Genomic DNA, 16,583 nt, shown 5'->3' with positions numbered 1-16,583 from the left:
ATGCCCTGCCCATCTGTCTGGGGCAGCTTCTAGCACATAGAAAAACGTAATAAAACGTCAGACATTAAAAACTTCCCGATACCAGTAATAATGGATGCAGAATTGCAGCCTGTTTGCGGAATAAGTTTATGTGGTGAAGTGGGCTTTATGGAAACTTTGGTCCAGCAGAGGTTTTTTTCATTGGGGCAAAGGTGGCTGTGCACCACCAACCTCAGTTTGGCCTTAGGCAGTCTCCACCTGCCCTCCTTCAGCCTTGCATCCAGTCCAGGAGGTGGCACTGATCATTGGCTTCCTTCTCTGGAGCCTCCCCGTTATATAACTTGGTAGGATTGGGGCAAAACTAGAATTAATTTGTTCTGTGTGTCATTTGCTGTTGCTCCACCCACAGTTGACCTTTCTGCCTTCTGTCCTTAATGTGCACCGACTTCCACTGCTTGTGTTGCAATGTGAAAGGCTTTAAGATGTCACAGCACTCTTTATTTGTTTGCTACCTCTGTGCGGTTTGTCATGTGGGTTGAAATTCTCGCTTCATCCAGAAGTATGCATTCCAAGGGGAGAAAATAGCAATCATCAGGCATATATTATGCAAATCTTGACAGGTGAATCTTGCTCGTATGTAATCTATGGATGGCGGTCTTGTAAATGCATCCTTGATGCGTGTTACAAGTTAATGGCGTGCGCATGCTTATGTGAAAGCATTGAGAGTGAAACCAGTACTAAAGAGTAAAAAGTGGAGCAGTGTAACAGTAAACATTTCTGTAGCACTTTCAAATGGTCTAAATGTGTAACATGATCCAGTTATCTGACAGAGAGGTAAGTTTCAAACCAGGGATTTTCTGAGTATTTGATGGTATGTGAAATGAGAGAAATGTATTTACAGTTGTACCTCGGGTTAAGTACTTAATTCATTCTGGAGGTCCGTTCTTAACCTGAAACTGTTCTTAACCTGAAGCACCACTTTAGCTAATGGGGCCTCTTGCTGCCGCTGTGCCGCCGGAGCACAATTTCTGTTCTCATCCTGAAGCAAAGTTCTTAACCTGAAGCACTATTTCTGGGTTAGTGGAGTCTGTAACCTGAAGCGTATGTAACCTGAAGCGTATGTAACCCGAGGTACCACTGTATGTATGATTTTTTGGGGTATGTGTAATGAGAGAAATGTATGTATTGGAGAAGACAGATGGATGTATGCCCATGGAATGAATACACATGATCACACATTTCATCACGTTGATCAAGAATGCCAGCAAACTTATGATCTTGTGTTTTTACAGACACCTTCCATCCATGTGGTTTTATGCACAAAAGCATGATAAGGCGTAACTAACCCAGAAATCAGTCTTCAGATTTTGCTCCAAACCATGTCATAAGTACAATAGAATTCTTCTACTGGTTGGTTGTGTTGGTCTGTATGTGCCTGGGTGGGTTTTATAGACCATGTAGGCACTGAGTGATGCTGCAAGGTTTGGTGTACAGTCTTACACCTAGGATCCCCCCCCCCCCCCCTTGGCTGTTGTACAGTCTTCATGTTGCACAATCCAGTGCTTCTTATTCCTGTTCTTGTGTGGCATAAAGTAGAAATATTGTGTACATTAATGTACTTAAAAGGTGTGAAAAGATTGTAGAATATGGGTCTCCAGTTGTGGGGGCAGGGGAAGATAGACACACAGGTAAGGATGCAGAAATAATTTGTGGGGAAGAGTGGTGCTTAGAGCACTGTCAGCCTGTTCAAGTGTTACTTTGTCCCAGGATACAATTTGTGTGTGCTCCCCTTCTTTCTGATCAGTCTGATGACCAGGAATGAACAGTCTGCCTTCTGAGCAAGGTGCTGAGCTGGCACAGGAAGCGGGTGGTGCTGGGGTCTAAACCCCTGAGCCTCTTAGACCTGTCGATCAGAAGGTTGGCGGTTCAAATCTGTGTGACGGGGTGACCTCCTGTTGCTCTGTCTCAGCTTCTGCCAACCTAGCAGTTCAAAAGCACGCCAGTGCAAGTAGATAAATAGGTACTGCTGTGGCGGGAAGGTAAACAGCATTTCTGTGTGCTCTGGTTTCCGTTATGGTGTCCTGTTGCAACAGAAGCAGTTTAGTCATGCTGGCCATATGACCCAGAAAGCTGTTTGTGGACAAACGCTGGCTCCCTCAGCCTGAAAAGTGAGATGAGCACTGCAACCCCATAGTCATCTTGACTGGACTTAACCATCCAGAGGTCCTTTACCCTTTACCTTTTTTTACTTTGCTGAGCTGGCCAGAAACATAGTGCTGTGTATCTCCTTAAGTTTTGTCTTATTGGCACCACTTCCAAAATGGGTGGAGTCTTATGGGTTGGGGGGGGGACAGAAAAATTTGTGGGGGCATGATTTGGCCTCTAGGCCAGGAGTCAACCACCCCATTCTACATTATTTAATTGTACAGTGGTACCTCAAGTTACAAACGCCTCGGGTTACAAACGCTTCAGGTTACAAACTCCGCTAACCTGGAAGAGTTACCTCGAGTTGAGAACTTTGCCCCAGGATGAGAACGGAAATTGTGTGCCGGCAGTGCAGCGGCAGCAAGAGGCCCCATTAGTGAAAGCACATCTCTAGTTAAGAACAGTTTCAGGTTAAGAACGGACCTCCGGAACAAATTAAGTTCGTAACTAGAGGTACCACTGCGGGGATTCCCTGCAGTGTGGTGGTTCCTGGTAGAAGTCAAAGGGTATAATGTGCTAAGCGGCTTCTTGTTGTTTTTTTGAAGCATTTGAGGGTGGGAGTACCTGCTGTTGCTGCAGTAATGGACAGATGTAAAGCTGTGAGGGTGTAATTTCAGCAGCGCAGTAGTGTTTTATTGACAGGGCAAGACGATGAAGTGCTGCCAAATTATGGAAGAGTCACTAGCTGTCATATTGAACACATGTGATAGCTGGAGTCATCCTATCCCCTACTCTCATTTTAGTAAGGACTGGAGTGTGAACTCTGAAGGTATGCCAGTATGTAAACAATTCCCAAGTGTTGTCTGATCGCCATGATAGACGCTGTCCATTGTTGGCAGTGCCAGCTGTGGAACTTAGCTGTTTTTATTTTTGTGTGCTAATGCTGTGTCATCACAGCAGGCAAGCCTATAATTAAAATGTAGCTGTGCCTTATAAATTCAGTGGGGAAAAATAACATAATGCAGTTGTCATAGTTTCTAAAAAGATTGCTTCCTGATCTGTTTGACTGCTAAATTGCTATGAGAATCTGCCGTGTGTTGCTGGATTCTTCTTACTGAAGTTTGCATCGTTGATTATCGATGCAGTGTGAATGTGGGGACAATGAAGTGGGAATGCGGGATCTGATTGGGGTTATTTTAATTTAGTGATAGTGTGTAGTGGCTGTCTGCACTTAGGTTTTCAGATGTGCCAAATACTCTTCTGGATGACAAGTAACAGTGTGTTTTGACAAATCCAATATCGTCACATTTGAAGGAGATGTAGCAAAAGTCAATAAAGATGTTTCCTGGATTATATACTTGAAGTTGATGTGCAAATGAACTCAGTTAGGCCTAGTTCCCAGAAATAACAAATGGAATTGTATGGTTGTTACATGTGGCCATAGGGAACCTAAATTCAGGTGGTCATTAGATGGCTATCTCCTTGAATTGGACCACTTGTTCAAATACTTTGGACTTCATGTCAATGAGAAACTCTCATGGAAGCTACATCTGGGTGCCATTAAATTATCAAGAGCCCAGGTCCATTGGCCAGCTCAGCAGATTTTTCTGTACAAAAGAAAACCAATGAATTAATGCTATTCTCAAGATCTTTATTGGTAAAGTTATAGCACAAATGTAGAAATTTGGGAAGTTGGAGCAAAGTACAATATGGAAGTTCCGCAAAATAAATTTGCACTAGCAGCCAAGAAGCTGCATTCTAGTCATATCAAGAATTATAGTGTATTGTAAAGTTTTATCCAAGGGGTAGGCAACCTAAGGCCCATGGGCCAGATGCGGCCCAATCACCTTCTCAATCCAGCCCATGGATGTTCTGGGAATCAGTGTGTTTTTACATGAGTAGAATGTGTCCTTTTATTTAAAATGCATCTCTGGGTTATTTGTGGGGCCTGCCTGGTGTTTTTACATGAGTAGGATGCGTGCTTTTATTTAAAATGCATCTCTGGGTTATTTGTGGGGCATAGGAATTCGTTCATTTCCCCCCAAAAAATATAGTGCGGCCCCCCACATGGTCTGAGGGATGGTGGAGCGGCCCACGGCTGGAAAAGGTTGCTGACCCCTGTTTTATCCAATGTTTTGTTACCCCTGGGTGACAGTATACATGGTTGTTAATGGTTGCTCTTTGATTCCATAGCAAATCTTTCTTTCAATTCATGTGTTGTGTTGGAATTTTATATATTGTAAAGGCCTTTGGCTTTGTACAATGAAGTTGACTGGCTGAAAAATGAATTGGTAAATCTACCACTTCAAAGTGCAGCTGGGAGCTCACCTGACTGAATGCTATATATTATATATATACACAGAGAGAAAACTGGCATGTCAGAAAGATGTCTAGTTTCTATGTTCAGGGAAACTTTTAAATTGAGAATTCAAACATGTGAACCCCACTTTCCAGAAAAAGGCTTACCACCTCCTCTGATACTTGTAATAACTAGTATTTAATTCCCAACAGTCTTGCATTAATTAATGCATCTTGTGAAAACAGTGAATGTGTTTATAACAGAAGAGTATGCTAATTGTAACCAATATCCAGTGAGACTTTGTGGTCGCTTTTATGTCTTGGCAAATCTGCTGATTCGTCCCTCTGACTTGATAGACGTCACTATTTAAGCTAAGGAGCTATCAAGTATAAAAGATAAAACCCCAGTCCTGATTGGGTAACTGAAGGGGTTGGAGGAAAGTGAGCTACTGTATTTTGTGTGTTGCTTCTTAGTTTACAGCTGAGATCTTTTGGACTGTTTCAAGTTCTGGAATAGGAATTTGCCTCTACAATTCTAGATTTTTCTCTTTCTCATTGTTCTCATTCATTCTTCACCTCTCCTTAATATTGTCTACCCTTCCCATGGTCTGTGTGAATATCCAGCAGACCAATCAAGACTGTATTAGTCAAGATCATCCTTTATCTGTTTTGTGTTTTAAGTTTTACATCAGAGCAAGCAGTTGCCCTCTCTTTCAGGTCAACATTAACAGCTATGTGAAAGATCAGGTTTCTTGGTACTTTTGCCACAGCAAAAATTTCTAGCATGCAAAGAAATAAAGTTCAAGTCATATTCTGCCTGACACTACTTTTTTCTGCTGAAATCCCTGGTTGATTGTGTCCAGTGTAACGTCTCCTAAAACAACCTCCTTGGCTGCTGAGTCAATAAATGGTTTTCAATAAAACTATGATTCAGAGTGCTGTGTACCCATACACAATCTCTTGTCAAACTAAACTTTCTAATATTTGCTTTGTCTGAATACATTTTGGCTTTGAAATCAAGATGGATTTAATTATTCACCTACCTCTTCCCCCTGACACTTTAGAGATTTGGGGGCTATAAATAAGAGTATAGAAGCTCAGGATCACGTAGTTTATATTTGCAATGTGGCTTTTGTCCAGTACCACCCCCTGGAAACCCCAATCTAGTCAAATGCTGAGAGATGCTTTTTGGTAAATCCAGGCAATTATGAAGTGGTTTTTTTTAAATCACTGAGTGGTTTTCTGTTTTTAAATTCATCCAGTTGTACTTTAAAACAACAACAACCCCAGGCTTATGATTATTAGTGAAACATTTTTATTGACATTTTAATTTTACTCCTACGCTTTTCTATGACTTTTTTGTGCACTAATTTTGTACTTGAGTCTTGAATATGCACTTCTGAAATAGCTGTTATGTTTTTATATAGTTGTAAAACAAATGAAAGAACTTGGTTTGTATTTATGTAGAGGATGCTCTTTAAGGAAACTACATTAGCTATGACAAGTAAATTGAGATTTTGAATAAATTATAGAAGGGAAAGTCATATGAGAAATAAAAAAAAAAATGAGCTGAGGATTTTGCTTTGACAGCAAGCCTTCAGGAACATGTACTTGCAGGGCAACAAAATAGAAGCCAAAGGTTATTTCAGTGGTTTATTCAAGTAAGTGGTGTTGGGCATACTTTGAGTGAAACTCTTTATGCATAACTGAGAATGTGTTCAGTACCAGACCTTTAAGTGAAACATTCTTCAGTTATGTCTTAGGAGGAATTAAATAATAATAATAATAATAATAATAATAATAATAATTTATTTATTTATTTATACCCCGCCCTCCCCAGCCAAGGCCAGGCTCAGAGCGGCTTACAAGCAATAATAAAAACAAGTTGAATGATTACAACTTAAAAACAAAATTAAAATACAACATTAAAATATTGAAACATTAAAATATTAAAATGTAGCCTCATTGCAGGAGGAGAAGGAAAGGAAAAAAGAAAGAGAGGGAGGGAATCAAATTGGCTCCAAGGCAAAGGCCAGGCGGAACAGCTCTGTCTTACAGGCCCTGCGGAAAGAAATCAGATCCTACAGGGCCCTGGTCTCATGAGGCAGAGCGTTCCACCAGGCCGGAGCCAGTGTTGAAAAGGCCCTGGCTCTGGTTGAAGCCAATCTAACTTCCTTAGGGCCCGGGACCACTAGGGTGTTGCTATTTATGGACCTTGAGGCTCTCCGTGGGGCATACCGAGAGAGGCGGTCCCATAGGTACGAGGGTCCTAGGCCGTGAAGGGCTTTAAAGGTCAAAAGCAGCACCTTAAATCTGACCCTGTACTCTACCGGGAGCCAGTGCACTTTGAAAAGCACTGGGTGAATACGTTCCCATGGCAGAGACCCCATGAGGAGCCTCGCTGCAGCATTCTGCACCCTCTGGAGTTTCTGGGTCAGCTTCAAGGGCAGCCCTGCGTAGAGCGAATTACAGTAGTCAAGCCTGGAGATGGATCACTGTGGCTAGGTCGGGGTGGGAAAGGTAAGGGACCAACTGCTTGATGCGGCGAAGGTGGAAAAATGTCGCCTTGGCTGTTGCTGTAACTTGCGCCTCCATGGAAAGGGTGGCGTCAAGGATTACACCCAAACTCTTAACGGAAGGCAATGGCACTAATTGGGCCCCCGCAAGAGAAGGGAGTTGGTCCCTCATTCCCATGCCATCCCGACCCAGCCATAGGACCTCTGTCTTCGAAGGATTTAGTTTCAATCGGCTCCCACGAAACCATCCAGCCACAGCTTCCAAGCATCTGGTCAGTGTGTTCGGGGCCGAGTCGGTATGGCCATCCATCAGCAGGTAGAGCTGAGTGTCATCAGCATATTGGTGACAGCCCAGCCCAAAGCTCCGGATAATCTGGGCAAGGATAATATAGACTCTGTTCTCCGAAAAACTTATTTGTAATTTGTAGAGTCTCTATTTTCTCAACCATTTAATGTATCTGCAGCTTTTCTTTTGTTCGTATTTTTTGCTGCTGCAAGGATAGACCAGTGTTTTTTGTGTGGTCAAGGCAAATCACATCTTACATAAGCTCGAAATTATCTGCAAATAGTTTGATTTCTCTCTGTGTTGGATTTGTGTTTTGCCTTTTGTGTTGAAAGAGCTTCAGTTGACTTCCAGACCTGTATTTTTGCATTTGATGTAATCATTATGTAATACACATTATAACCCTTCTTTCTCTTTCATTTCTCCTGAAATTGTAACTCTGCTTCTGTTGTAGCATTTAAAGTTGGGTGAGAAACTGTGCTTTCTGAATGTGTGCAGACGAAAGCATTCCAACTAGTACTGCAAGATCCAGTAGTTGTTTGTCTGGTAGTACAGATGGTTGTATGGCAAGTCCCATATCAGTGAGCTGTGAGAAATGCTATGATTAGAGTTTTTCTTTGAACTTTCTTCCCAGTTTCTCTACAGTTTATGGCAGGATTGGGGAATCTGTAGCCGACCATATGTAGTTGTGGGAGTTGGGAGTCCAGCAATATCTGGAACAGGCATAGGCAAACTCAGCCCTCCAGATGTTTCGAGACTACAGTTCCCATCATCCCTGACCACCGGTCCTGTTAGCTAGGGATGATGGGAGTTGTAGTCCTGAAACATCTGGAGTGCTGAGTTTGCCTATGCCTGATCTGCAAGGTCACAGGTTTCCCATCACTTGCATAGTTTTGCATTACTTGGTGGGTATAAAGAGTTCTCGTTTCTTCAGCTCAATAGAGCTGGAAAAGATTCAGAAAAGGACAACCAAAATGACCAGGGAGATAGAGCAACTTCCCTTTCCTGTGAGGAAAGGTGACAACAGTTGGCGTTTTTAAGTTTAGAGAAAAGGTGAGTAAAACTATGCATGGTGTGAAGAAAGTGACTAGAGAAAGGCTTTTCACTTCTTACAGTGCAGAACTTGGGGAAATCCAATGAATCTGGATGTTGGAAGAGTCAGGGCAGACAAAAGAAAGTACCTTTTCACTCAGTTAAACTGTACAATTTGCTCCCACAAGATAGTCACCAACATGGATGGCTTTAAAATAATATTGGACAGTTTCATGGAGGACGTGGTAATCAGTGGCAACTAATAACAATGGCTGTGCCTCTGAATATCAGTTACTGGAACTTGCAAGGAAAGAAAGTGATGTTGCACTCATGTCCTGCCTTTTGGTTTTCTGAAAGAATCTGGTTAGCCACATCAGGATGCTGGACCCAGTATGCTCTTCTTATATTATTATCAGTGCTATTTTTCTAGAAAAAGAGGTGCCAGAAAACCTCCCTCATTCTCTTAGAATGGCAATGGTGCCCACCTGAGAGGTGCCGGAACTTAGTTCCTGTGAGTTCCCCTTGAAAAAAGCCCTACTTAGGTTTATGTTTACATATGCAGCCGTAGCATTTTTTTTTCTTCAAAATTAGCAACTATCTGTTCTTTGTTATTAATTAGGTGGCTGAGTATGTTTAACTTTGTACAACTTTATTTGTAGGTTTTGCAAAAGGCATCGGATAAAATCAAGCTCAGAAGTTCCGTCTGTTCCAAAAGATCTGTTGATAATGTCAGAACTAGTTCTTCCACAATTCATCTTCTGTCTCATTCAGTACTTACGGGAAGGCTACGACGAACCAGGTATGGATGCTATTAATATTTTTGGAAAAGTTCACAAGGCAGATTCCCAGTGCAACTAATAAGTGTTGGTAGTTTCATTTTTGTGACAGTCTGTTTTGTTCTGAAGGTAAGGATGATTTCAAATTGTTGGTGAATTGCGAGTGGGCTTTTAATAAAGTGTGATGTCAGGATTGTGAAGTTGAACATGATCAGTGAAGCTGAGGTTAGTCTGCTCCCTGCCACCCACGTAAGCAATTCCTTATATTTTGCAAAATGGGAGAAAAGCTGAAATCCTAGAGAAAGTTGATGCAGCATATCCTGGGTTACACAGAAAGGAGTGGAGTGGGAGAGAATTATACTCTAAGTGGAGTAAGCCATGGTGTGAATGCTGAGATAGAGGTTAAGATAACTGAGAGCCATAACGATAGTTTGAGAGTAAGGGAAGAATTTAGATACCTGATAATGTTAGAATTGAGGGAATGAAAGGCACCACTCTGTGGAAAGGAAACAAAAACTTCCAACATCCTGTCTTGAATATAAAAAGAAAAGAAAAGCCAGTTGCTTGGTTTTTTTATTTTTATTTTTATTTTTTATTTTTATTTTTATTACTGTTTTTTCTTTCTTTATTGATCATAGAGATGTGAGCAGCTTATGTCTCATACAAATATTGTAATCAGCAAGGACTGTATAATCTAAAAAATTTAATTGTTGGGATGAGGTGATGTCGTAACAGAATAACAAGGAGCCACAAAGTAGCTAGAACGGTTTGCTCAATCTGCTACAAACTTCTTGCTTGTTTGTTTTTCAGTTCTTGATGTTCCATCAGAAAAAGACCTTCACAAAGTCCTTCAGATATTGGAATCCCACATTTCATTTCTGGAAGATCTGACAAAAATGGGAGGAGCGATGCGTTCAGTCCTTACTCAGGTTTTGACAAATCAGCAGTTCTATAAAGATCTTAGCTCTGGTGAGTTGGTGTGTTATTACGTCTTGAGGAGTTTTTTTGGTATTAACCATGCATTCTGTACTTTAAAAAGTCACAAAATAGTGTGGGCATGGGAGAAGGGAGTGGCATTTATTATTGCCGGTGATGTCACAGTCTGTGACACACAACCACAATTCCACACTGGTCTTGTGGTAGTTGCAGGTGTGCTGCCAACAGAAGGGTTAAATTTTCCTTATGACAAAGCACATTGAAAACACTACTTGAAGGAATAATTATTATTATTATTATTATTTGTACCCCGCCCATCTGGCTGGGTTTCCCCAGCCACTCTGGGCAGCTTCCGACAAAAATTAAAAATACATTAAAGTGCCACACATTTAAAACTTCCCTGAACAGGGCTGTCTTCAGATGTCTTCTAAATGTCAGGTAGTTGTTTATATCTTTGACATCTGATGGGAGGGCGTTCCACAGGGTGGGCGCCACTACCAAGAAGGCCCTCTGCCTGGTTCCCAGTAGCTTTGCTTCTCGCAGTGAGGGAACCACCAGAAGGCCCTCGGCGCTGGATCTCAGTGTCCGGGCAGAACGATGGGGGGTGGAGACGCTCCTTCAGGTACACTGGACGAAGGCAGTTTAGGGCTTTAAATGTCAACACCAACACTTTGAATTGTGCTTGGAAACGTACTGGGAGCCAAAGCATGTGAATCCCATGCATCAAATGAGTTATAGGACATTTATTGTGTTGCAAAGCCCAACATGTATTTAATTCTGTGGGCTATTTATTTTTTAATCTCTAGTCAAACTTTCTAACCCATTTCATGCTACAAGGCACATGTGAGCAACTCAAGGACTTTGTGTTTCTCCTCGGTTGCTCATAGTGCAGCCTTCTAAGCCCCAGGAATCCCAGTTCACTTTCTGCATCTGATCAGCTGTCAGTTGGGCGGTGGTGGAAGGGTTGCTGTAACAGTGCTAAGCAGTGGGGGGGGGGGCAGCAGTTTTAGCTGCCTTGGGATGAGTGCAGGCTTTGATCTGCTTGCCCAGAGCTCTCAGTGCAGCTGAAATTGCAACCCCTGTACTGCCAACAGTAGCGTGAGGGCAGAATTTTTAGCTGCATCAGGATTACTGGGGGTGGCGTGTAGACTTTAATAGTTAAAGTTGCATCAGAGTTCCTGATGCAGCTGCAAAGGGGAAGATTAAACTGTTGTTGTGAGGTGGGGAGAATATGTGTGCAAGGGGGAGGAATGCCAGGCCCTGCCTTGCCCACTGGCATGCAGCCCCTGACCAGCTGCACACCACCACATCTGCAGACAGGTGGCCACCCCTGCAAGAAGGCTTGGTAAGGCTGGTCCCTAGAGTGAACGTAAACCTTTTGAAATACATTCCAGGTGGTACAGAAAATGCATGCGCGAAGAAAAGCCACGAGAAGTATCTTGTAGCTCTGAAAGGTTCTGGACTCACATTTCCCGAAGACAAGGCTGCATGTGGAGGGCAGGAGCAAGCAGCTGGAGGAGCAAGCTCTTCAGTAGTTCAAGGTGTCTCTGTTTATTTATTTCTTCATTTTTTAAAAAAATCTTTGTTATTTGAAGGATCTTCTTAGACTTACAGCATTGCCACAGGTCTGCTTCTGAAATAATTGACAGAATGCAGTCAAAACTACACATTACCAGATACAGAAAGGAAAACAGAACCCCTTTTCAATTTTTACAATGGGGGAGTATCTCAGTTCTTGCAGAAGTAAATTGCAATGGAAGCTTTGGGTCCCTTTGATCCTATCCATTAGAAAACGTGTAAGCTTGAATGAGCACTTAGTAATTGTGTGGCACAAGGCCACATTTCATTATCAGCATCACTACCCCCAGCAACATGCATTTCTGCACTGTTCCAGGCATTGTTCTAAACCACCCGTAGCACTTCCTAAAGTATTTACCGTTTTCCTCCTTGTATTTTATTTCCAGTATTGCTAGACCTAATGCAGCCCATGCTCGAAAGATAAATCCAAATATACATGGAGAGATAGATGGGGGTATTTATGAAATTATCTGATTATTCTTTTGTCTAGTTGTGTGTGAATTAGAAAAGATAATTTAATGTTTAATTTCCCAAGGTTTTGCAGGTGCTACGCCAGCTTCAGGGCAAGGTGACTCTTCAGATGAGGTGAGATTTTTTCAGAAATAAAATAAAGCACAATAATATGTGGAATAAATTGAAATACCCTAATTTTTATCATGCTTGCCTTTGCTAACACATACTGAAGACTGGTGGTGTCAGCCCTATAAGCCATTAAGCAGAAAACACAGCTCTTTGTATTTATGTAGGGCCAGTCCCTCTCTGCTTTCTCCCCTAGGAGGCTTGTTGTTAATACTGCTTTCGTTGAACTAATTTTAGCAACACTGGGGATCGCAGTGTATATAGCAACTTCTGGAAATAACGTTAACTCATTACTATGTCAAATTCACATGCTGGGGCAGGTTTTAACTACTGTTAAGGCAGTGAAGGTTGTGTTTCGACTGCATCTTTCTAGTGCTCTTGTATTGACAACAACGGCTTGTTCTTAACCAGGTTCCTTTTCTTAGAATTTGTAGGATAGGAAAACTTATTTCTAACTGGGCACTCCTAAGTGTGTTTATTTAGAAATAAGTCCTGCTAGAAATAAGTCCTCCCTAGAAAGCATGCTTAACTGGGAGTAAGTCCTGTTGGAACACTGAGTAGGCGTGCATGGCATTGTTCTGCACATTAACTATGCTAGGCAAATAACTAACAACATATGTGTGTTTATATATACACATTTTTAAAACAGGAATAATTAAAGTACCTATGAGTTGCAGATGTTTCCCGAGAGCTCTTGTAAACCTGAGGTAGGACTCTGTAAAGTTGCTAGATTAGATGCTGAATAAGCATCTTCCTGAGATCCCTTTACCTTGTAAAGAAGAGGAGCAAAGTGAGAAAAGTGGGAAATTGGGGAAAGGGCCTGCTGTTTCAGTAGTTCTGTCTCTGGTTCTAATCTAGAACTGGGTTCTTGGCGACTGGACAGGAAAGATTTTGCTGAAGCTCTTCCCACATACGGATGCAACCAGGAGTCATATGCTGCAACTGTGTGCATCTTCTAGTTTTTCGTACACTTAAATGCTGAAGTCCTGTTTTTCTAACATGTTAATGACGGGAATCTCCCATGGCAAATAATACTCCATCTTAAAAATAAAAGGTTCTTAACAGTAGCCTGACTTAACAGGATACAGTGGTACCTCTGGATATGAACGGGATCTGTTCCGGAACCACGTTCGCATCCTGAAGTAAACGCAACCCGTGCCTGTGTGGGTCGCGATTCGCCACTTCCGCGCATGCACGTGGCGTCATTTTTACCACATGCGCGAGCGGCGAAACCCGGAGTTAACGCGTTCCGTTACTTCCGGGTCACCACGGAGCGCAACCTGAAAGCTCTCAATCTGATGCAACTTCAACCCGAGGTATGACTGTATAACTAGTGAACCTTTCATTGATACCGATATCAGTGCTAGGAAAAGCTTTATGAACTCAATTTCTGCATAACAGGCTGCAGTAAAAGTTGCCAGAATAAAATGCAAAAAAAGAAAAGAAAAGTATCGTCGTTTGAAAACCTTAGTTCAAAACATTTTGCAGTATTTTCGATTTTTTTTTTCAGCTTCAGGAACAAAATGAACATATTGATGGCTGCTTCAGAGTCATTTTCAGATGAAAATGAACATGTTGCATGTTTATAACATTTGCAAATGATTTCTGGTTAATGCTGAACTGTATTTAAACAGATTTGGAGGAGGCAAATAATTGGTTTATATCCAGAACAATTTATTAGAAGTTTGTTGTTGTTTGTGCAGCAGAGTCTGCTATGCTTTTAGCAGTGCTATTTATAAGCTAATATGTTTCGAAGTGCTGCTGTACTTTCACAGTTTTTAAAAACAAAGCTATTCTTAAAAAATGGCAGTGTAACCGAAGGTGAACTTAAATCCTTGAATTAATGAGGCCCAGCTAAAAATGATACTTAAGACACTTCATATTCGCACAGTTTATTGTGAGGGAAGGAATATGTAAGGCTAGGATTTAGACAGGAATCTGGTGCAATGATCTTTACAGGGGGAAGTGGGAATAGGAGGGTAGCACACCCTGACTTACTGCTTGTGGTGTTGGGAAGGATCATTTCAATAAAAGATTCAAATATGGGAATTTTCAAAGAAACTTCATTAATTAAATGGTACAGGAAACAAATCCAAGTGCTTTATACAGTCATATCTTGGGTTACAGGTTGCATGTTTTCGGGTTGCGCACTGCGTCAAACCTGGAAGTACTGGAACGGGTTACTTCCAGGTTTTGGTGCATGCGCAGAAGCACTAAATCACGCTTTGCACCGAATCACAACCCCCGCGCGTGCGCACATGCGGTGCTGTGGGTTGCGGACGCTGCAGGTTGTGAATGTGCCTCCCGCACGGATCACGTTCACAACCCGAGCGTCCACTGTACTTGCTGGTGGCTAGATTATTTAATTTTGCCTTTCTAGTATTTAAGTGGATGCAGATCACTAAATAGTTTAGTAACCGGTGTGTGTGCATATCCAATAATGTCTGCTAGCAAAAAGTGCTTGTGCAAGGCAAGAGTACCCAATTTTTGTTAATCACAGCTTATTAACCCATTTCTGTGTGCCCATGTTGAACCAAGCAGTGGTTTGTACCAGCAAAAAGCACTCTTGCTTGTGTAAGACAGAGACCTAATTTTCATTTAACACCCCCCCCCCACTATAGTCTTCTGTTACACAGAGCTGCTCCTGGAGCTTAGGAGACCCTCCTGTTATGAGATATGGCAGAGGGCTGTAGTGGATAGGGAGGATTAACAAAAGTTACATACCCTTCCTTACATTATCAGAAATGGTTTCCATTAGTGCAGAACCACAACTAGATACAATCCTGTGTGTATATCTCTCTCTGAAGTAGATGTAAAATGCATATCATGGGCAAGCTTATTAAACCAAAGAACACTTGCCTACGAGAGAGCAAAGTCAAGGTCTCAAAAAACACACTTGTAATCTTATCCAGAAAACTGAGTTAGCACTTACATGTCTCGTTCAAGGCTTCTACATGTAAATAATCTAAAACAAGGACATCTGGTGAGATACTAGTAAATTCTTCAGTTGCTTGTGTTTTATCAGAGTTTCCGTTTTCAACTCTGCAAATACTAAGCGGATCTAGTTGCATCTATCTGCGAGCGAGTAAAAAGTACTCTGTTGCTTTTGCTTTCCTTAACACATTGATGTATTTCAACTGTTTTTGCCTCCGTATACTTCTGTGTTGCCACATATTGGTAAGCAGGTACTGCATATGAAGACAGACTTCCCACGAGGGGTCAAAAAAATCTATGCGAGATAAATAGGTACCGCTCCGGCGGGAAGGTAAACGGCGTTTCCGTGTGCTGCTCCAGTTCACCAGAAGCAGCTTAGTCATGCTGGCCACATGACACAGAAGCTGTACGCCGGCTCCCTCGGCCAATAAAGCGAGATGAGCGCCGCAACCCCAGAGTCATCCACGACTGAACCTAATGGTCAGGGGTCCCTTTACCTTTACCTAGTGATAATTGTGTATCTATAGTCAAGACTATGATAACAAGCAAGGGATGCAAAATTATATATGGTTGACATCTAGGGAGATTACTAGGAAAGACTTGCCACTCAGATACCACCCCAATAGCGTTCTGTTATCCAAGCTTTCAACATACTGGTGCCAAGTATGTTCATTTTATTTATTATGCTGCTGAATAAAATTAATTATTAGAAAATACTAATAGTGTGTAAGCATTCAAATGTTTTATGATCGCTTTCTACTTAGACTGTGCACACGTTTCTAAGTGTGCATGTTTCTAAGCAAGTGCCATTAAAACTAACTATGTGCATCCAAGTAAATATACCGTATTTTTCGCTGTATAACACGCACCTGACCATAACACGCACATCGTTTTTAGAGGAGGAAAACAAGGGAAAAAACATTCTGAATGAAACAGTGGATGTATCATTTTTGTGCTTCATGCTGTGGCCATAGACATGTGATCTGATGGTGAATTTGGGGTGACCCAATGCAAAAATCCTGAGGATCCATGTGGATCCATGTTTTGTAACCACGTTTTTGCACCATTGCAGCCCCAGGCAACAGTGGGTGCGTGATTTTTGGGCGGCAGGCTGTAACCATGGACATGCTATGTGATCTGATGGTGAATTTGGGGTGACTGAATGCAAAGATCCTGAGGATCCATGTGGATCCATGCTTTTTAACCACGTTTTTGCACCATTGCAGCCCCAGGCAACAGTGGGTGTGTGGTTTTTGGGGGGCAGGCTGTAGCCATGGACATGTTATGTGATCTGATGGTGAATTTGGGCTGACCCAATGCAAAGATCCTGAGGATCCATGTAGATCCATGCTTTTTAACCACGTTTTTGCACCATTGCAGCCCCAGGCAACAGTGGGTGTGTGGTTTTTGGGGGGCAGGCTGTAGCCATGGACATGTTATGTGATCTGATGGTGAATTTGGGCTGACCCAATGCAAAGATCCTGAGGATCCATGTAGATCCATGCTTTTTAACCACGTTTTTGCACC

The 16,583-nt window shown here is 42.0% G+C and overlaps 1 protein-coding gene across 1 annotated transcript in view; it reads left to right on the top strand.

The window, feature by feature from the left end:
• The window catches only part of UBR3 (ubiquitin protein ligase E3 component n-recognin 3), a 92,269-nt gene that overhangs the window by 1,338 nt on the left and 74,348 nt on the right, over window positions 1-16,583 (top strand). Inside the window, 4 exon segments of the mRNA XM_079983763.1 lie at window positions 8,913-9,052; window positions 9,840-9,998; window positions 11,360-11,506; window positions 12,079-12,128. Coding sequence (XP_079839889.1) covers window positions 8,913-9,052; window positions 9,840-9,998; window positions 11,360-11,506; window positions 12,079-12,128 — 496 coding nt within the window.

This window comes from Podarcis cretensis, assembly GCF_951804945.1.
Source record: "Podarcis cretensis genome assembly, chromosome: 1".
Taxonomy (NCBI): Eukaryota; Metazoa; Chordata; class Lepidosauria; order Squamata; family Lacertidae; genus Podarcis; species Podarcis cretensis.
Note: the sequence above shows the minus strand (reverse complement) of the source record. Positions and strands in the feature narration are given on the sequence as shown.